This window comes from Cyprinodon variegatus, unplaced genomic scaffold, assembly GCF_000732505.1.
Source record: "Cyprinodon variegatus isolate N-32 unplaced genomic scaffold, C_variegatus-1.0 Scaffold738, whole genome shotgun sequence".
Lineage (NCBI taxonomy): Eukaryota > Metazoa > Chordata > Actinopteri > Cyprinodontiformes > Cyprinodontidae > Cyprinodon > Cyprinodon variegatus.
Genome location: NW_015151191.1, coordinates 184,791 through 207,250, shown reverse-complemented (window position 1 = coordinate 207,250; position 22,460 = coordinate 184,791). Strand labels below are relative to the sequence as shown.

Genomic DNA, 22,460 nt, shown 5'->3' with positions numbered 1-22,460 from the left:
GCCAAGCTACCAAACAGCTTTACTACTGTCTCACAATAATTGGTGTGTTGAAACACTGTCATGCTCCCTGAGCACAAACTCAACGGTCTGACGGGTTCAACGGTTGACTGGCTGCCTGGTTTAGGGCACATCTAAGTGAGTGGTTGGTGTTTTTATTGGGCTGCATAATGAACTGAAAGACTAGGTGTCCTTATGTGTACCAGCAAGCTGCCTGATTTTCAAATAACTGAAGGAGGGAATTAATAGGGAATGGTTGTCAGTCTAAATATTTCAAGAAAACAGCTCATGCACACAGAATGGAAAAAAAAGACATCTCAAATAAAGTCATGTGGACAGCGTGTTGTGGGAAATGATACCCAATGAGGCATAGAAGCTGTCAAAATGTTATCTTGGGTATTATTTTGTTTAGGTTGGTGGTCTATTGGGATTTTTTTTTACTAGTTTCTCTTACTAACTGGATCGCTGTCTGTATAGCTTTTGAATTACAGACTTTCAACATATATTTACTAGTGTTGCGCCGATGCCATTTTTGGCCCGGAGACAGATACCCAATACCTGGCTGTGCAGTTCTGACCGATACCAATACCATGCCGATACTATCGTATGGAAAAAGGAAAAGGAGAAAGACTAATACAAAGTGAATCCAGTAGAACTTTTTTATTGCCTGCCTGGAATGGGTGGCAATAGTTTAATAAACGTTTGGCTCGCAAAATGGTATTGATGCCTTATTTGTTGGTACTCGCCTTTACCAATACCACAATTTTAGTGCTGTATTGGGACCCTTCCCGATACTGGTATTGGTGCAACACTAGTATTTACTGCTTCAAATCTATTATATTTTACATTTCTAGAGGTTAACTAAGAATGCTTCTCAAATGTTATTGATTATTTGTCAAATGCCGTCTGTATTATGCTAGTCTTGTGACTAGTTAATAGTAAAATACAATCATAGTCAATAAATTTGGGTATTGGTGAAAGTGTTATTTTAGTAACTCAATTAAATCAAAACACATGGATCAGTTACACACAAACTGTTTTTCAGAGCCTTTATTTATGTTATATGTTTATGTTATTTATGTTATATGTTATATGTGATTGTAAATGCCCTGTACTTACATAGTGCTTTTTCAGTCAGGAGACTTGAGCAAAGTGCTTTGCACTGCATTCAGTCATTATGTAATCATACTGACAGCTAAAAAACACCTAAATCTTACATCACACTAAAGAGCTTTAGAAAACACACAAAGATATAACACAAACTTTAATAGCTGTTTAAATGTTAATATTTTCTAATTTATTAAATTATTGAACATGAAATACATTTTTTAGCTGGTAGTTTTTATTTTACAATCTTTTTCTTATTTTTTTCTTCTTATATCTCAATCAGATTTTTTAAGAATTAAATTTTCAGTTTTCCCTTATCATTTCATGAAAAGGAGCAGAAATGAACATCTGATATTTAACACTCTTTTCTTTTGCCGCTACTTAATGAAAATGCTGCATTTTGACTTAAATTACTGACAAAAGATAGTTTCCAATCAGTTTCCGATTTATGGAGCTGTGTCTGTATACCCTGATTAGTTTGCTGCAGTAAATGAATACCTTATCTTTATTCTGTAATTATCATTGGTGCTGAGACAGAACAGGAGTCCTTTTGGGCCATTGCTACCAGGCTGTAGCTTACAGAGTATGCCTTTGATCGCATCTTTCTTCAGCTGTGTATTGCCTGCTGATCGACCGGGAAGGTTGATAATTAAATTGGGGAAAAAGGAAAAATATCTAAGTAAAGGCTTTCTACTGACTCAATGGTGTAGTAATTGCAGTGATTAACCCAAGTGGAGGATCTAATCAGTGAAATCACCTACTGTTGTTTGTGTTGTTGAAGAAAATCTATTTGCAGTCAAGCTTTTTGTGCACATGTCTAAATAAGTTGGACAAGGACAGATTTTAAGTTTTCACAAAGTGATCACCGAATGGTTCTACATTTTTAAGACAGTAAGTAATACAAGCCACAGTCATTTAAATAAGTGAGTCAGTTTGATTTAAGTAACACATATAAATACTGTCTAATAGGTTTAGGTGCTAAAATCGACAGAATCATAGGAATTATTCTTATCATCTATATTTTTCTCCTGCTATGACATTTAGCCTTAGAGATGCCCCGATACACACACTCACACATATTTTATATATATATATATATATATATATATATATATATATATATATATATATATATATATATATATATATAAACAGCAATACAGTTACAGCGATTTGATTAATGAAACAATTTTCATTAGGACCCAGTATTCGAGGCGGACAAAAACTTAGATTCTTCAAAACTTTCATCAGAAACAGAACCGAGGAGAAAAGCGTGGGTATCTAAGGCAGGAACTTCTGCAGGAGGAGACAACCAGTCAGTGACCACATCTATCTGGTGGCGGATGATAATGAATGTCTTAGTCACTAACCTGGTCTTATAGTTCAGTCCAAGTCAAAAGGTTGATTCCAGCCTGTCTGCTGCCAACGCAACGCAGCGGGTGCTGCACAGAGAGTCCCAGGCTTATGTGGTCGGAGGACAGGCAGGGGATCAGAACCAAGCAGAGAAAGGTAGGCAAGATAATCCAGAGGGCAACGCCATAGCCGGTATCAAAGATGTGCTCAGTGGTCAGAGCTAGCTGAACAGAGATCCAAAGATGTTCCGAGGGCAAAATCAGACAGAGTCAGGTAACAGTTTCAGGTTCAATACACAGGCAGACAGAGATCCGGCAGTAGTCAGAAGACAGGTCAAGCAAACAGGTCAGGCGGGGACATGCAAGCTCAGAGGTTGAGATGCAGAACGGGTCAGGATCAGGCAATCAGAAATGCAGGAATGCTAGAAAATTTGATTAATCTGGCACTAATGACTGGTATGAAGGCTGGATAAATAGAGACTGAAGTAGGTGGAACAGATGAGTGGTAATGAGAGCTGGGCAGAGCTAAGCTGGTGAATGATATGAGTAATCAGATCAGACATCAGTGCCAAGATCATGACAAGTGATGCCTTTAGTCACACGGCAAAGTGTATAGTTATTAGAACAATATCAGATATTGGTCAATATGCTCAGCCCGTTGTAGCTGTATCAGATTGGATCATTAAAAATGGATTTGTGCATATCTATTTAGCCCCATACAAAACAATATGCATTCTTTAAGATAATATATTAAAATGTAAATCACAGTTTAAACTTTAACAAAAAGTTTCTTAAATGGATCTTTTTTTTTGTCCTGGGTGCTGCTTTTAAGGAAAAAGTTAAAAAAGATTTAATAAAAAAATAAAAGCAAAGGATGGGTAAACTTACTTACAGAAGTTTGCTGCAGATAGATACATATTCCCGAAGACTGATAGATCATCAATGAAGCACAAAGGACAGGGTGAGACATACAGTAGGATAATGAGTCTCTCATCCTTCCACACACATTTTCAATCGCACAGGCCAAACCTGGATACACCTAGGGTGCGCCCCAAACCCTGATAACAAGACTGCTGGGCCACCTGCCTGAGACTCACCCCCCACCCTGTCTTGTGCCACCCGGGCCGACACCAATAAGGTGCTGACTGAGGCCAAGGACCCTCCAGAGATCTCTGAAGAAAAAACAGAATTGAGTCCCAAAGCCCATCAAGTCTCAGCCACCAGGCCCACCCACCCGACAAGGCAACCAACAATCAGTGCAGATCCCGCTGGGAGCCAAAGCCCCAAACTCATTTTAATTTTTACAAAATAAACTAAATGTCACTGAGGCTAGAAAGTAATGCAACATTAAGGCCAAGCTGCATTCAGTCCAGGCTGTTATCATTCAATTATCACGGAAGAGAAAGAAAAGGGAATCCACAGCACTGAAGAATTGAATGTCAGTCAGGCAAAACAAATGTCGTGCTTCACAGCCTTAATCCTGTATGTACTGAATAAGTAAAAGCCTTTCATTTTTCGGTGTTTCTATGAAGCATTCAGAGAATTGGATCATAAACACCGATCAGAAGAAGAATCTTAGCTGTTGCATATAAGTTTAAAGACACCAGATCAACCAACTTCCCATGACGATGCACCCTTTCCTTCAGTTTACTTGGTGTTGCCATAAACTGTGTGCCTTTTTTCGCAAGCATCAAAATCTACAACCAAATTTAGATGAAAGTGATTAGATGTGATCACTGATTGCAGCATTAGGGATGTGTCAGTGTGGTTCTTGCTGACAAAATATTTTAATCATGATTAATTCATTAGAAAGCAAAGTGGGGGGGGGACTCAGGAGAGATGTTATTTTGAGTAAGCTAGAGTTATCATCAACACATAAGCAGATTGAATTCAGTGCATGTGACACCACCAACACAGCACAATTTATCTGGAGGAGGAAAACGCTGCTGTAACGGACTCTATCACTGCAGATGAATGCATTTCCCATCACAGATTAATGTTTCCCACACAAAGCAAGAATATAGTAATCAACCAGAACAATAAAAACCTCAGCAGGTGAGGCAAACTCTATCGATAATCTTATTATACTGTGTGTCAGAAAGTGGGATCTATTAGGCAGCTCTCAAAGCTAAACTGAGATAGCTGGATTAAAACACTGCAACTCCTATCTGTGCAATACCCCAGATCTCTAAGCTAATGTTCTCCATTGAGTCTCCCTATAACAATATGTCCCCTTCAGTGGACATATTGGAATATAAAATATTCACCTTTAAAATTATATTGAACTGTTTATCAACTTTTTGTCATGTTCAAGAGCTGCCTTGCGAAAGTCTTCATTTTTTATTTTTGACTTTGTACAAGAATGTGAATAAAAAATTAGCATGAAGAAAAAACACATTGAAAAAGAAAATGTATAATTAATAGTGGTTTTAACAAAAAAAATACCACCAGAACAATAGTAATGTTTTTTTACCTTTATGTTTTTCAGTTTTCATGTTTTATGACCAGTTATGACAAAAAATAACTTAATATATCTAGTGCAGGGAGGAGGCCAGGGAAAATAAATGTCCATCAGTTTTCTAGTACGCTGTATGGGTGTCATTACTTTTCTCTCTTAAGATGTATGTTTAAAATTTCATTGAGTTTCCTTGAGTTGTAGGCATTGAGTGTTGATTAGTAAGTCAGATTTATTTGATAGCATTAGGTGGAGTAACGCAGTGTTTGAATAATAGCATGAAATGTTGTGGCCAATTGATTTTAGAAATAAGCATACTGGCTATATTAAATAACTACAGATTAAGAAACAGGAAATAGGGTTAAATTCATCAAGGATCTACATCACTTTATCATGCTGAGATATGGTGGTTTTAATCAGAGTGAAGATATTGTGTAAATATGTACTGCACAGTCAGCTTTCTCTGTTGCAGCTGTTATGATGAAATGCTGCTTTTCCCTCTGCTGGAGGACAAATTGTGCCACTGGGTGAATGGCCTACAGATGCCCTTCTCTGGCATCTGTTTCTAAAGGTCTCATCCCATGATGTGAACCCTGAAGTTTTTTGGGCAGTGGTTATGCAAAAGATTGAACTTCCGTACTGAACACCAGCTATTTGACATTCATCAAAATGCTCCCTTTTGCTGCTTTTGAAACTTCCAGGTGTTCTCAATGTCTTTGCCCGGTGAACATTTGGGACTTGATTATCTTTGGACAGAATGATGATTCAGTATTCTTTTTTTTTTCTCCCCCTTAATGGAATAGCCTTGCCAGCTTATTGAAGATGTAGGGTAGCCTCACTGCTAAATTATTTTTTGTACATTTGAAATCCTTAAGGTTTCTTTATTAAAATATTGTTCTCTAAGATGGGAATAGTTGTATATTCTGTCAACATATCTTTGTAAACTACATCACAGCTGTTGTTGCAAGCTGTGAATGTAGTTGTTTATGTCTATAGTCTTGGTTCTTCAGTTCCTCAGTTCTGGTTCCTCGTCTCTCCTCGTCTTTCCCTGGTTTTCGATGTTTGTTTTCCTGATGTCTCCATGGTTCTGGTTAGTTTGACATTTTAAGTTGGAGTTTTGAATTCCTGCCTCTGTTAAATGTGATCAATCTATTAAAACTGCAAGAACTCACCTCTGCCTCCCTGCCTTTATATTTGGGTCATCAAACCTCAACCAAAAAACACTTTATTGGGTCCAGTTTGGCTAATATGTGTTAAATTGATTACGATATCTACTGAGAGAACAGAGAATAATCTCTTTATTTTTGCTTTTCCTTTGCATTTTGTCCTTTTCAACTTGATTTTTTTTTAAAGCATAGGAGGATTTAGGTATTCGGATAATACAGAGGAACCACGTTAGACCATTACTTGACTTGCCACTCTTTGTTCTGTCAGTAAAGTTAGCTGCTAATCCTTCATTCACACAGGCTCTTTTATCTTTACGTTCTCAGTTCCTTCGTAAATATAACCCAATTTAGTCCCTGCCCTTGCCCTACTTCTGTTGGGCAAAGGCATTTATCAAAAATACAAATCAAGTCTATTCAAGATTAATGACAGAGCAAAACGCTTCTATTAAAAAACAGATGAGCAGGACAGGAAGTCAGACAAGATAGGTGGCATGATCTTTGCGCTGATGACTGGCTTGATTGTTCATTCCATTCACCTGCCTAGCTCCACCCATTTTCCCATAACAGTTCATTGGTATCACCTGCTCCGGTTTCTATTTAACCTGCTTGATCCCAGTCATCAGTCCCTTTGGTGAGAGTTCTCTAGTTAGTTCTGATTGTCTGATCCTGACCTGTTCTGCCTAAGCACCTCTGAGCCTACCTGTTCCTGTTCTGATCTGTTTGCCTGACCTGTCTTTGGACTCTTGCTGGATTCTGCCTGTTGACCACCCTAGATCTACTTCAAAATCTGGCTCTGTCCTTGTCCTCTAGATAGTCCTGCCTTACTTCCTCTGCTTGGATCTGATCTCCTGTCAGTTCTGCTTTTTCAAGACTTCAGCGTCTAGAATTCTCTGGGCAGCATTTGTCGTGTCGCGTTGGCAGAGATTATGCTGGAATCCACCTCTTCCTCTGGGCACGGACTGAACTTTAAGACCAGAAGTTCCTGCCTGATACTCCCTAGCTGCCATCACCAATCCATCGTTTTTAAGTAAATGCTTTTTGAGTAACCCTATTGTCTGTTTTGCCTTGAATACTGGGTCCTCTTTTCTGAGCTTTGACAAATGGATCCCATATATTTTAACAAGAGGTAATGTATGGACATATACCGTCTCAATCCAGTGTGGATGGCTGCATGGCATCTTTTGTTTAGAATGACGGACCTGACATGGATTGTAATCAGTGTGTCACCAGCCTATGGGTGTCCCCATTTTAATCTAAAAAGGTTGGTAGACGTTAGCATTCTAACTAAACTTGGCCATAATATTCATGCAGCATTTACCCTGCACAATTTCTTTGAGGTTTTAAAGTTCCCATTATTCATGATTTGTCATCTAGTTCCAGTTTAGATGTATTTTAACTGAGCAGGGATTGGCTGTTCTCATCATTTCCAATCATTTTTCTTGTGTCTATTTCAGGACATATAAATAACTTGGATGGCTGTAAAATACACGTTTTTTTTTTGTTTTTTTTTGACCAATGCTTTTTTTAACCTTATGGGCCTTTTAATGCAAGCTTGTTGATGGAGTATGATGATATAAACTACAAAACTTCAATCATGAGCCATTAGATACTCTATGGCAGTGTATCTAAGGTCTGTACAGATGATTTAAGATGGTGAGGTGCTACTTTTTATAAATGTTAATTATTGCTCAGAAATGCCCTCTACCAGAAACAATGATAACATCCAACAGAACACATTGAAATCATGAAGGCAGTTAAAGCTTGATCACAGAGAAATGAGCAAAAGTATATAAAAGTATAAACAGCCCTTTATTCTCATCATCCAAGTTAATATTGAATTAGCTGCATTCTACTTTAGACAAATTATAGACTGAACTTAATTATTCCAGACAAAACCAGAAAATACAATCAACTCTTGCTTCACCTACATTCTCAATTAAAAGTTAGTATTGGCAATCAGTTCCTTTTATGAGATTTGAAACGCTATGTATTGATTATCTTTAATTGTAGCCGAGTTCCACTTAGTTTATTCTGTACCAGAAGGCACTGATACTGTTTGTTGTTCCAGAGTAGGAGAGATGCTGCAAATATGAATGATACAGCAGACTGAAAACACTAAGCTGTCACTGTGGTTATTGTCAAGTTGTCTTTTTAAACTCAAGGATATATTTCTTTTCAGATCCATCTGATGAACCATGAACCTATGTCTGCTCTTAAATTAAAGCACAGCTTTGCTTTTTTGATATCTGTATTTTGAGACCTGATTGAGTCCCAGGTGAAACCCTCCACGTCAATAAAGCTGTTTTTTATTAATCTTTTTTGACAAGCATTAAAGAGCTAAAGAGAGTCTTGTTATTTCTCGCCAGGTAAGAGGTTCACCGTGGCTAATTTTATTCCATTTAATCTGTTCACTTAATTACATTTAATGCAGACTAATCTGGCATTAATGCCAAATAGAAGCCATAGACTACATTTACCAAGAAGCTTTGGAGGAACCTCTTAAGGCTAAGCTTGATAGCTTGGCTGCAAATAACTGTGTGTAATACAGTCACAAATAGAGAAGGGTTTGCAAGACGGAAACAGGTTTTACAAACACTATCATTTCAGACATTGTACTTTAGTTCAGAACATTCTGATCAAGCTCCGAACCTGTACTTCAGATTTTGGCCAAGGAAAGACAAGGATAGAGAAGCAAATATACTGCATGTTACAGTTTTTCATACCTGCCATTAACTGCGGCTAAGGCTGAAGCTGAAGCTGTGAGGTTCACTGACATCCTGTCGAATTACTGACTACGTTTGGCATACTTACCATGGCAACAAGCATCTACTCTGCTGTCATCTGCTAAGAGAAGCTAAAACATTTTAAAGAATTACTTCAGCTGGCCTTTTTTTCTCACATAAACATCTACAAAAATGATCTTTGCTGTGTTGCAAACTGCTGTGAGATGAAATGGACACAGCAACAAGCTTTTGCTTGTCAGGCCAATCAGTGGGAGGATTCTGTCAGAGCTCAGGTTGAAGTAGAGATATTTCTGTTTTTCACCCGTCAAACTAAGCAGTCTTCAGTTTGTATTAAGAAACTAGAGAGAAAAAAGCCTGAAAAACGAGGAGATTCCTTGAATTCAGGCCCATATGAACGCAGCCCTACATTAGAAAGCAAAGCAAAAGGCTAATCAAGATGCTAAAACTTATATTTTTTTAACCTAGGTACAGACTACTACACATGTATTTTTTCCTCTTTAATATTGCCAAATTTTCTCATATTATAGCTACAAACCTAGAAAGGAGTATTATATGAATATGAAAATATAAACAGTTCTGCAAAACTGCAGAATCTGCCAAAGTTCAACTGACAGTGTTAATAAAAGTTTTATTTGAAAATGTTACTAGTTTTAGTTCCTAGTTTATTCTCTTTGAAGGTAACCAAGTTAGTTGCTCAATAACTACACAACAATGTAACTAGTTACTAGGAAAAGTAACTGTGCACATACTTTTAATTAGCTATCAACAAATCTAGATTACTGTTATCTGAACTTTAATTAAACTGGCAGGTCAACTATTAAATATAAAATATTTAATATTCATCAAATAATTAAATCAAAACAGTCAAAAGAGCTACATATCTGAAAAGATTGCTTACTAATCTACAGCCTTTTGGGTTTCTGTGGGTTTCTCTCTTAGCTCTTTCTCTCCATCCCTCAATAACAGTAGCCAGCCCTTTCGGGCTGCAGAGATTGCATGCTTATGAGGAGTCACTTCTGTTTACTGAGTGGTAGTACCATAGTACCATTCCCTGTTAGACCGCAACCAATGTATTGGAGTTCCCGGTGTGAGAGAAGTAATTCATTAGGTTACTCCATTAATGAGAAACTGACGCAGTTACTGATGTTGTGAATATGTAATGGTGTTAGTTTGTGTGGAGGAGCTGCAGGATCTACAGCTCTGATGAGAGATTATGTCGACAGGACAACTATTTTATTTATTTTTTTTTAATCTGTCGTCTATATAAGTGATAAAAGTTTTTGGTTTGTCACCAGAGGAGCTCTCCTCATACCAATTCTGAAATTCTGTAAACTGATATTCTTTTTTATTTTACAATTATATCCTAATTTGCTTTGGTCAGTCGCTTAAAAATGGCAATAAAAATATGATGACGTTTATTTTTATAAAGTAAAAAAGAAGATTTGGGGGTAGTAAAACTTTTACAAGGACTTTTAGCGGCTAACTTACAGATAGTTAGCACCTGCTGAAACAGGTTAAATCACAGACAGTGATTCAATAGATGTTCATTCTCAAGAAATAAAAGTCATAAAGTAATTTACTTAGTGATACAGTAATGTGATATGTTTAAGCTGTATAAGTCTAATGTTTAAAATATGTTACTGCCTAAATCATATGAGTGGAAATGCCAAAGGCTTGATATTCTTTTGAAAGATGATTAGAAGGCAACTCATTTTCTGTTTTTTGTGTCAGTTTCAGTGCAATCACTTTAAGATAAGCTCAGTAAAAAAGCTTAAGATGAAAGCAGTTTAATGAGTTGATTTGTATCTGTTCATTTAAATCATATTACTGTAATTGATTAAGTAATGAATTCGTCCTGCTAACTTTTCTTGAGTAAACGTCCCAAAACTTCCAAAAAATTTTTTTTACATATTTTCTTGTTTTAATTGATGTTTTTAAAGTAACAGGAAGCAGTCCTGTAGAGGTGAATAAAGTTTTTTAATTCCTCCTCACATTGTATATGATTACTGCTATACATGTAAAGTATGCCAGCAGATCTACCAGTCTGGAATTTGTTACAAAACCATTTTTAAAGCTTTGGAATTCCAGCAAACCACAGAGCCATTATCCAAAAACATTGAAAAAACATGGAACAGTGGTGAACCTTAGGGCTGTCTGGAAGATCAAAATTACCCCAAGAGGTCACAAAGACTCCACAAAACATTTGCAGACCCAGCTTACCTCAGTTCAGGTCAGTGTTTATGGTTTCACTGAAAGGAAGAGAGATTGGGCAAAAATAACCTGGATAGCAGAGTTCCACTTACTAAACAACTGGTATACATTCTATTCATCTTCCCCCACTTATTCAATCAGGGTCACTGCCTATCTCTGACAGTCTATGGGGGAGAGCCAGAGTAGACCCTGAAAAGGTTGTCTGTCTGTCACAGGGCAACAAAGACACATACAAAGATATAAATACCATGCACACACTCTCACACCTTAGGACATTTTAGAAATGCCAGTAAAACTGGAGTATCAAGAATCCCCGGAAAGATAATATGTCACTCAACCGGGACCGATGGACCCAGAATTCAGGCGAGTCAGGCAATGGGAAGTTTCAAAATGTTTCGCCCAATCGCTGACACTCTGGAGGGAGAAGCACAGGTAAGTGACCACGATGATCTGACTGGAGATGATTATCCGAGTGAGTCACTGCAATCCAGGATTGCTAAACGAGCTGCGGAGCAAGGAGCTGCCCAGAGTGCCCCCGACCCAGAGAGCAGGCAGGAATCTGATTCAGGTCAAGCATACATATCAGACAAGAACAGTTCTGGAATCCAGGAGACCGTAGCCCGGTCAGGGGTTCCGATCCATATGGTAACAGACAGATCCAGGGTTCCAGGAATCCACAGCGCACGTGGATAGGTTCAGAGTTCCATTGTTCGACCAATGAGCTCAGACAGAAACTCACAGATGCAGAAAGGCAGACTCAATGGTTGAGAGACAAGACATTGCCTCAAGTTGAAACAAACTACAGTACCATAGCAGAATAATGATCAATGACACTACAGCTCTGAATGAAAAAATACTTTAGAGTGGCCATGTCAATGTTCTGACCCAAATCCTATTGAGATGCAGTGGCATGACCTTAGCATCTAAGGCCATTCATGCTGAAAACCCCTTAATGTGGCAGAATTACAGCAATTGTGAAAAGATGAATGGGCTACAATCCCTCTACAGAGCTGTGAAAGACTCATTGCAGGTTATCACAAATGCTTTATTATAGTTGTTGGTGCTAAGGGTATCCCTAAATTTAAGGAGCAAATCTTTTTTTTTTTTCAAATTTGCTTGTAGGGTTTAGATGTTTTTTTTTTCTCTTGATAATTAAAACCTTAAAGTGTATTGTCTTTGATTTATTTTTTATTAATTTTTTTAATGTGCTGTTCTGAAACACTTAAGTATGACATAAATGCAAAATAAATTGTAATCATTAGGAAGGCAATGAAATCTCTTTCACACCACTGAAAACATTATGAGTTGCAATGTACAGATGCAGTTTGTGTTTCAAAGCCAAATAAAGCTTAGGATATATTTATTAGAAAATATACTACCGTATATTCTGTAAAATAGAAAGTAAACCAGTTTTCCTCATCTCTTTTTTTGATTTTCTTAAACTTTTTCAGTGTACAAAAAGCCTGTGCGTCTTTGTTGAAGTATGTGCAACTATAGTTAAACTTTTTCACTGCTATACATTAACTCCTTTATATGAGGCTGTTTTTACTCCCAGCTTAGTGGCCGTTCAATACAGGGAATTCATCTTAGTTCATATTTATTGGTCTATTTCTCAATGCTTTGTTTCACAGATAGATTGAGGCATTCAGAGTTGATCATGTGTATAACTTTTTTCCATGTCTAGTAGAGGTTCAGCATATACAGTTCGCCCTGCATTAGTCCCCATTGTTTTCCTGACTAAATTCTACATGAACTCTAGATAATTGTCAATTGCTTCCATGTAAGTGTAGGCAATTCAAAGGGATCTTGAATCACATTGTCACTTCGTCTTGGCTAAAACCTTTATTTACTGCTTGTATGGAGATATTAAGTAGAAATCTATTTTTAAGAGCAGAGCTGACACAAATGTGGGAAATAAGCTGTCTTAACTTATAGCTTTATGTATTGCCAACCTACAGAACATCATAATGATACGTTGCAATTGTATGCATTTATCTAATTGAACATTTTATCAAACAACCATTTCACTCTCATGGGTTGTTCTGTAAACCTGCTCCAAACTGTTTCAGAAATTTATCTTGAAGATTTTGGAATGAGGTCAAATAAGCTTTTAAGCTAATTCAGAGCAACTGGACTGTCTTCAACCCAATGCACAATACAATTAATAAAACATTATTTTGGCAAAATAATATTTTAAAGACTGACTTTGTCTAAACAAAAATGAATAACCATTCAGACAACTGATTCTTAACATTATGTGATTAATTGTATTGGAATATCAAAAGCAAAATGTTTTTCTAGGTGGCTTTTAGCTGCTTTGGCCGAAGAGCTAATATCTAGCACACACAAGGAAACTCATTTTAAAGAGACTGGTCCTCTTTTGCAGGTAAAGATAATGAGTGGATCTGAAAACACGAACATTATTAACCTGCATCCATCTGCAGCATTACATAGTCAGCTCTAGCCCCCATAGGGTAGTTGGCTAGATAAAAATGTCCTGTTGATGGGAGGGGAGAATGGGCAGAGTTTCAGAAATTATAGAAACATAGTAGCTGTAATTTTAACCTGTTGTAACCCGTAAGAAGGTGTATACAAAAACATCTCTGAATGCACAACATCTTATCAAGTCTTGTAGATAATAGAGCTAAAACAGCAGAAGGCCACCCCAGCTGCCATGTCAGCTTAGAACAGGAATTTAAGGCTTCAAACTAAAATGGACAACAGACAGAAAGTTGATTACTGGGTCTAATGAGTCTTGATTTTCAGATGGAGTCCTTAAAGGTTAAGTTATTGTAAACAATATGACTGTAGGGGCTAAGCCGATGCTTTAAGCAACCAGAGTGTTTTTAAACCGGAATATTATGATTGTCACGCATTTGCCGGGGAAAATGGTAAGCAGAAATTGTCCAGACGCTGTGCTTGCAGTTAAAAGCCGATTTATTTCCATTTTTGCTAGCTTCTAAAAAAAATGACATAAACGGCCAGCTGTGGATTAACAGCATTTCCCAGGCAAGAGGTAAAAAAAAAAAAAAAACTATTTGCCTTTTCTGGTGAAATACACACATAATTTCTTTTCTTATATAGACTTTGCACATATTAGCTTTTGCAATGATTATATTCATACAGAACAATTTAAGATTTTGCAAAGCAGGACAAAGTATAGCGAATCTTTCTACCCCAACATTTTATAGTTTTACTGATTTGTTTAAGACATTTTATTTAGAGTATTTAATGTAGTTCGTATACAGCTATGTATGTAAACTTTCCATAGCACTTTAAAAACCTTGCAGGCTGTGTGAGGAACATAGTTCAAATAAAAACTACAAGCATACTCCTGCAACATTTAAAAGATAAGCCATGAATACCACAAGTCTCCGCGCATATTGTCGCATCTTAGCCATCACATTTGATTTGCCCTGCTTTGTTGGGAGATAGAATCTGATTTCTTGTAAACAGGATATTATGTTTACATGTAGCAGCAACTCTTGGGTTGGTGGGATATTAACAGGATATTGATGTGGAGAGAAAATGTGCTTTGCGGAGGTCTAACGGTGGTTCTGTATGGCAGGGTGAGCACCACTCTCTGTGTCATGTTCAGTCACGCTAACAAAACTGCACCCCAAAGTCATTTTCAGAGGCAATGAGCCTGTAGGAAACAGAGCAGGTTCCAGAACCACTCTAACTCTAGGTACCTCCCCAAACTCTTTATGATCTCTTAAACAACATTATAACTTTGTAATGGTAAAAGTCTCCTTCATATGGATGCCAATAAAAAAGGAAATGCTTCCGGGGGGATTGGCTGCCCACAGTAGAGACTGCCTGTGGGGTTGATGTCATCTTAATCTTTCAAATTATAAATGTCAGCCAAAAGCAGTGAAAACTGAGATGCTGTAGCCCGAAAAGCTTATCTTTATCTTCGATCAGTGGTCATATCTGCTATATAAAGCCCATTGATTTTGTTTTTTTTCTCTCATTGATCCCTCATGTTGATAATGCTTGCTTGTTGTCTGAAACAGAGCTGGGAAAGATGAAGAAAAAAGACAAACCTTGGAAAGTTGAGAGAGTATGAGAATGAAGAGAGAAGCAGGAATGCTCTGAGAAACGGGGGGGTGTGGGAGCTGAACATTATTTAGACTAAATGAGGTCAAGACCTTGAGATATACGCTGAATCCCTAATGCAGCTTCCCACAATCATGGCCTTGCAGAGTGTTTAATGTGAACACATGTGGATGTGCTGGCATTCTTCCACGCAGTCGATAGAAAACCAGCCAGGTCAATGTTATTTTCCCCCCATTACTTAAAGGCTGATTTGAGTTCTAAAGCCTCTTTATTCCAAGTAGTAATGCCTCAAACAGACCCCAGATGTGCACTTCTGTCACCCCCTGCCTGCATCTTCAGCTCTGCAAACAGTTTTTCTCCCTTCTGCTCCTTCAAAAGACGCCCAAGGGTAATAAGGTCACTAAAATTCCGACCCTATAGGGCTGCACCTTCCTGCATATTTTGCCTCAGTCGGCCACTTGCTATCAGTTGCCATGGAAACAGACAGCCAATGAGAGTCCAGGGGGCTAAGGTGCTCTTGCTAATTTGGATCGCTACATCATGTTAAATATCGCATGCAAGCAGAGGTACATAATTAAGGTCCCCTAATTTTTGTAAGAACATAATAAATCTTCAGTTTTGTCTTGTGTAACAAATGTTATTGAGTTATCTATAATCTGTAGTTATCTGTTATCTGTAAGGTTTTCCTGTGAATGGTAGAAAGAACAGCAGCGCTCTAAACCTCAGCTTAGAAATACCAATTAAACTACTCTGATTTTTATCCTCTACATCCAATTTAAGTGAAATAAGCACCATCTGCATGTGGAGGTGGTTTGAATACTGTGTCTAATACGTTGGAATTTGTGAATGTATATGTAAGCACTTTCTCTATACAGCTCCAGCATTAAAATTAAGAATAACCTTGTGGTTGTTATTGAAGATGTAATTGAGTGTGTGTGTGTGTGTGTGTGTGTGAGGAAGGGAAATACAAGTGCTCTATTTTGGAACTGCTCTGCTCCACTTACATCAGCACCTGTTTGCCCTGTCTGTTCCAACTATTGCATTTGTCTAAGCTTTGTGGCTTTTTCTCACTCTTTTTTTGGTGTTGACTAAAAAAAATAATCATTTGTTTTTGTTTATTTTCTTTCTTTGTCTGCAGTTGGTGGGGTTTATCTACGCCTGTTATGTGGTGAAGCTCATTTCTGAAGAAGAAGATAGTTGTAAGTACCTTCACTCACATGCATTCAAAGACAATGTTAAGAAGTAAACAGAATGAGGTGGTTGGGTTCCATCTTGTCTCAGTATTAAATGCTAATTGATTGATGCTTAGGGAACTCAGAAACTGTCTCCCCTGGCAGATCCAGCCAGGAGAAAACTGCCCCTGATAATGCAGCTTCTTGGATATTTGGTGCAATCAGTCATCCAACGGTGTTAAAGTGGTGATTCACAAAGGAGCAAAAAGGGACTTGTGGAGGAGAAAACTGTAGTTTCCTTACACAGACAAACTGACAGAAGCACAAGGGATGTAAATTAAGTTAATGATGGCACATTTCCAATCAGATTGCTCACCTAAATGGATTTTTCTGTCATGCACAGTTACATAAATTACATCTGGGTTCCTGCAACCAAAAGTAGGAAACATAATGCATTATAAGTGATCACAAAGGCATATTTGTATAACCTTATACCATCATGACTGCATACCTAATAGTGAGCCGATCCCTCCTAAAACAAGACTTCTTGGACCCCTTTGTGTGCTCTGGTGTCTTGCACAAGGCATTAAGCAGCAGATCCTTTAAGTTGTGTAAGTTACAAAGTTAGTCCAAAACATCACAAAGGCTGTGTTTTTCATACCACCAATGAGCTATTTTTAACCTTGTGGCCGAACTTCTTAAAGAATCCACTCTCATAATGTGTAGGATCCACATGGATGGCAGGATCCAAGGTTTCTCTGCAGAACATGACACTGCCACTACAGGGTTACTCTTTTCCCATAGTTCAAGTGGCAAGCACTCCAGGAAGCCATCTATGTGATTTAAAATAAGGCAAGATCAGTGATCACATGTCAAATAGTCACGTTGAGACAGGAAATTTAATGTTATCATCTTTAACTAATTTTTTTATGATATTTAATGTAACATTTAGATTAAGGTGAACTTGGTATGTTTCGGTTTTTATATTTTTCAGTGTGGCATTGATAAAATGTAAAATCTTTTTGCTATATAGCCTAATACACATCCTACATTTATTTATAAAGCACTTAAAAAACAGGTGATCTAAATGGGGGATGAAAATAAAAATAATAAAAAGAGAAAAGCATTGATTGTATAAGCAATAAAAAGTAAAGAAACAAATCCTGCACTGCAAAAATTATCTAGAAATAAGTAAACATTTCTTAAATTAGTGTATTTACCCTTAATTTTAGTAAGTTAATGAGATGATTAGCCAATAGGATAAGTATTTTTACTCTTAAAATGCGATAATTAGATACGTAATATGCACTTGTAATAAGACAATACAGTTGCTTTTTCTTATTTTAAATGTAAATTTTCTTGTTCCATTGGCAAAGTGTACCACTTACATCCTCAATTCAAGACAAAATGCACTTTTGTTTTTTGCAGTGTGGCCTAATGGTTGTGCTCTCTGGAATTGAAAACCCGTTTTAAACAATACTCTTAAAAAGAGACTTAAAAATCAATGTAAAAGATAGTAAAATGGCTTTGAAAGCTGTTTGACGTAAAGGTCTGCCAGGCCATTGAGACATTCATAAACTAAATCTAAAAACCTGAAAGAAACAGAAATCCAAGGGAGGGAATACAAAATGGGGGTGATGTGATTATGTCATCTTGACCCTGTTAGCAGAGGAGCAGTTGAATTCTGAACCAACAACAGCAAAGAAGAGATTGGTCAGTCCCACCATAGAGGTAGCTTGAGTAGTCTAGCATGAAGTATTAAGAGCGTGAATAACCTTCTCAACCCAAGATTCCTGGCAAACACGCAGCAGAAGAGCTTAGTAGCCCAAAAGCATCACTGCATCCTATCGCAATGCTGGATTTACTGAATAAAATGACCTCCGTCTTTTCATCATTTAGATAAATTAAGCTCCATCCATGGTCTCATGACCATCAAACATTTTAACAGCGGATTTGCAGACTGAGATTCACTGGATTTTAAATGAAAAAAATAAACCTGAATTTCATTAATATCAAAATGGTCAAATTTTATTTCTGGAAAAGCAAGAATACAATAAGACTTTAAATGGAGCCTTGAGGTACCCCGTATTTAAGAGGCAAAGCAGTGGACAAGAGCAATGAAATAGGATCAGCCATCCCTCCATTTAATTCATACACGTCCGGATGCTGTACATGTCCATGTCTTTAAGTTAAACGTGATAAAATAAGATTTATCAATGTATTTTTTTAGTTCAGATAAGATATTCATGAATACTTAAGTTTAATTTGAACAGTTTTTTTATTTTATTTTAAATGTATTTAGAGTATCTTTAACGACTGCCTTGTCAGCGTTGATATGCCTCTCTCCTACGGCTGGGTCATATCATTACCAAATACCCAGATGACATCATCTAACAACTTCTTGCAACTTATTGCTGAAGAGATAGCGACATTTCAGAGACCTGCCAAGCCAATGATCAATCAATTCTAACAGATATAGATGAGTAGGTAAGTTATTGAAATGATCAGACATGTTATAGTGGAGATTTGGAACTGTCACTCCTAGCAACTTTAAGAAAATATGCAAAGAAACAATAAGATCTAAGCATAAGGGCTTCTTAAAGGGAGTTAATATGTCTTATAATATAACAAATCTATTAATTACACTATTTTGTGAATATTATAACAATTGGTTCATTGAGTTTTCATGTATTCAAAGAGAATTTGACCATTTGAGCCCAATACAGTAACTCCTGATAATAAATAAAAGGTGTTATTGGTTTATAAATTGAGCCTAAAATAGCTTTCTCAGCCAGCATATGAAGCAACAGTTTAACTGAAACTCTGTGGTTATTACTGATGCTATAAGCTGAAAGGTTGCCTTGTTTTATAGCATATTAGCTTTGTCACTGTACTTGGTAAACCCTTTCATAAGAGGTACCACAATTTTTAAAAACTGAAAGTAACAAACCTTTTTTGTTTGATTTTACAAACAATCAAAGACTAAACTAAGTGCTCTTTGTGCCACCTTAACACCAATACGCTTTTTGTTTCTCTACATAGTGTTCAAATTAAGGTGAAAACCCTCAGAATAATTCAAGATTTGTTTCACGAAAACATTCTTCCAGTAAGGATCATTTTTGTGGGAGAATTTTGAAAGGATGATAAATTTTACATTAGATCACGATACATAAAATTAGACGCAGCACTGTTCCTTTTTTAAAGTCTAGAAGATATTGCGCGCCTTAACACCAAGGTTTCCAAATTAGAATATTTTTCCTTTCAAACATGCTTTCCACCCACTTAAATTTAACAGCAGATAAAATAAAATGTGTTGTTTATTTCTGCAAATCTTGACAATCAAACCCTGCTGGCAAAAAAACATTGAATCTAATGGATGTTTTCTAAATAAAAAATAAAGGTGTAGGGAGTTTATTGCCAAACAGCAAGCTTTTTCCTAATGTGTGAGGGTACAGGACATTTTAAACAGATGTGACATCTACAGTAACTGCATTAGTGGCTCACAACTATGAATTATCCCTGATTCCTGGAAAGGGTAGGTCACAATCAAACAGCACATTACAATCTGATGTCTTCTTTTTAGACAGGTGACCTTTTTTTCAACAGTTCTGCTGAAGGATCCAAAACCTTTGTCTCATAACTTGTTTTCCGACACTTTTTGCTCTAAAATGTCGAAAGTCTTTTGATGTAATTATCCCAGTCAGTGAATCTGGAGGCAGAAAGTTCAACTGAGGCTTTTTCCTTGTGATGTAAGTAGCAGTATGACTCGAGCTTTGGTGTGCACAATTTAGCTACGTGGTTGAATGCCAGAAAAGTTAGTTAACAGGTCAGTAAATAAACAAAGTCGATCCAAATTCTTACATCAGAGTGTTTTGTTTCTCAAATGGATTTGAGCATCAAAACCTCTTCAAATGTCAGCTGTTGGCTCAACCATTTCATTATGGCTGCAAATCTAAAACTTGGCAGATTAGTCAGTTACTAAGTACCCCTTTTAATGGTGTTTAATAAATGTTCATGTGTGGCAAAGTAAGAGCTTTGAGTGGTTTTAGATCTAATAGATTGCCCTTCTTTTCCTTGTAAATCAGCTTTACTTTCCTCGTCATTCTTAAACAAGGTAGATGGTTTAAACAGATACACAGGTGTTTTTTTTAACAAATGTCAGAAGGGAAACTTTTAAAGTAACAGGCAGAAACAGGTGCTGTCTCTCCCTATTTAAGGGAGTGGTAGCCTAGTGGTTAGAGCTGTGCATTTGTACTCTAAGAAGGTAGCAGTTACCCAGTTCAGTACCCACAGCCTGCACTCTGGGTCCTTGAGCAAGACCCTTAACCCCCCGATTGCTCCCTAGGCATCGCACAATGGCGGCCCACTGCTCCTTAAGGGGATGGGTTAAGATGCAGAAGTGAATTTCTCCATTGTGAGATCAGTAATATTCAGTTATTATTATCATCTAACATGTTGAACCATTTTAAGTGAAAGAGGAGAAGTGAAAATGATAACCGCTTCATTGTACATGTACAGCAATATAGCATATGCAATTTATTAGGGGTTAGGGCAGAGCCAGTTGCCACCAGTTTGTTTTTTTATTAGCAATAGCTCCATTTAAAACAGTTAAAAAGGGGTAAAATGACTCAATGCTTAGTGTCAGTTCTTTTATTTTTCTATTTAGAATGCAATGTGTATATGTCTGCATTAACATGAATGATCCCATTAACCTGAGGCCATCATTTCCTTTATTCAGTTAAAGTTGGTGGTGCTGCTCTTCCGCTAGATCAATACCCGTCCATGTCTTATTCAACACCGAGCAGAGGATGCTGTTTGCCAGCGTATAAATATTGATAGGTAATGCATGCAGATGGGATGAGCGGGAATGGATTGGTGTGGAGAGGTGTAGAGAGCAGACGGGTTTTTCCCTCCATGCTTATTGCTGATTCGGCGCTGAGAACGATGGGATGAAATTATTTCTGTCCCTTTAAAGGGAAAATAAAAACTAAAGGTCAGTGCTGAAAGGCTCTTTATGCACCCAGACTTGCTTAATGAGGTTGCAGGAATATTTTACACTGTCATATTGTTAAAGTTAGAAAAACAGTTGCAATTTATCACTGTTACCATCCCATTTTATTAGTGAGTAATTGAATTTCAGTGGGAGTTTTGAGATAAAGGTTTTGTAACCCTGGATTTTAATAAGCTAGTTGATGGCAATATACCAAAAATGCCACATTAGCTTTTGTCTACATGTCTAAATAATTCATATCTAACAATTGTTGTGTTTGGCCTTTCCTTAATTGTTATGTTTTGCCCCCTAGCTATCAGTCCCACATATCTGCTTGTTTTGCATCCCTAAAGAGAATCTTTTACGGCCCAAAATCAACCGCTGATAAGACCGTTTGAGGGAAGTGTCTGAATTAAAAGTGAACATTTCACTGTTTAGTGGTTTGGAAGTAAGGCTGTTTAAAATTTGCATCTTTTTAAATTCAGTGTTGGCTAAAAAACTTGAAATAATGATCAATATCAATTTTATTTTACTGCAGTCTGCAATCAAGTAGTAAAATATTTATCTATCCATCAAGTTTCTACTTCCAGGTGTCAATCATAACAATGCTTGATACACATTGCTGAGGTCTGCAGGCAATTGATTGGTCACTACTTCTTAAATACAGTTAAGTAAACATATTATAGCATCATAAAATCGTATTTTCAATAGCCTTGGTTTTGCAGAATCTCATATAATGCAGCTTTATGATTAGATTGTCTTCGAATGATATGTTTTTGGATCCTGTATTGTAACAATGGGCAGTTTAGGACATGAAAAAACTCCTAATTGCTCATCATTGATGCTGAAATAAATTGTAATTAAGGCTTAGTAAGAATTAAAAAGTATCACAATCATCACTTGCTTGTAACACATAAATTTCTCCAGAATGATTTTGATATCCGTGGTAATCTCCTTGTTGCTGAGCCTGAAGTCTTGCACGGCTGGTGGAATGCAGCTGGTGAAAAAGCGCCGTGATAATGCGGTGTGGAAGAATAAACACTAATCAGCAGGCTTTGTGGGTAAATGTGCCTTGGGTGAAGAAGCTAATACTCACTAAGGACAGATGAAGGCTTTAATTTGCTGAGAAAGTTAATTACTCTGATAATTATTGTATGTCTGTGTATGGATGTGTGCAGGTAAAAGTGTGCAATACTATTCATTACAG

The 22,460-nt window shown here is 37.1% G+C and overlaps 1 protein-coding gene across 1 annotated transcript in view; it reads left to right on the top strand.

Moving 5' to 3' along the window:
• nkain2 (Na+/K+ transporting ATPase interacting 2) overlaps positions 1-22,460 on the top strand; it is a 124,127-nt gene that overhangs the window by 90,868 nt on the left and 10,799 nt on the right. Inside the window, exon 6 of the mRNA XM_015395386.1 lies at positions 16,230-16,290. Within this exon, the coding sequence (XP_015250872.1) occupies positions 16,230-16,290 (61 nt within the window). The remainder of the gene's footprint in view (positions 1-16,229; positions 16,291-22,460) is intronic.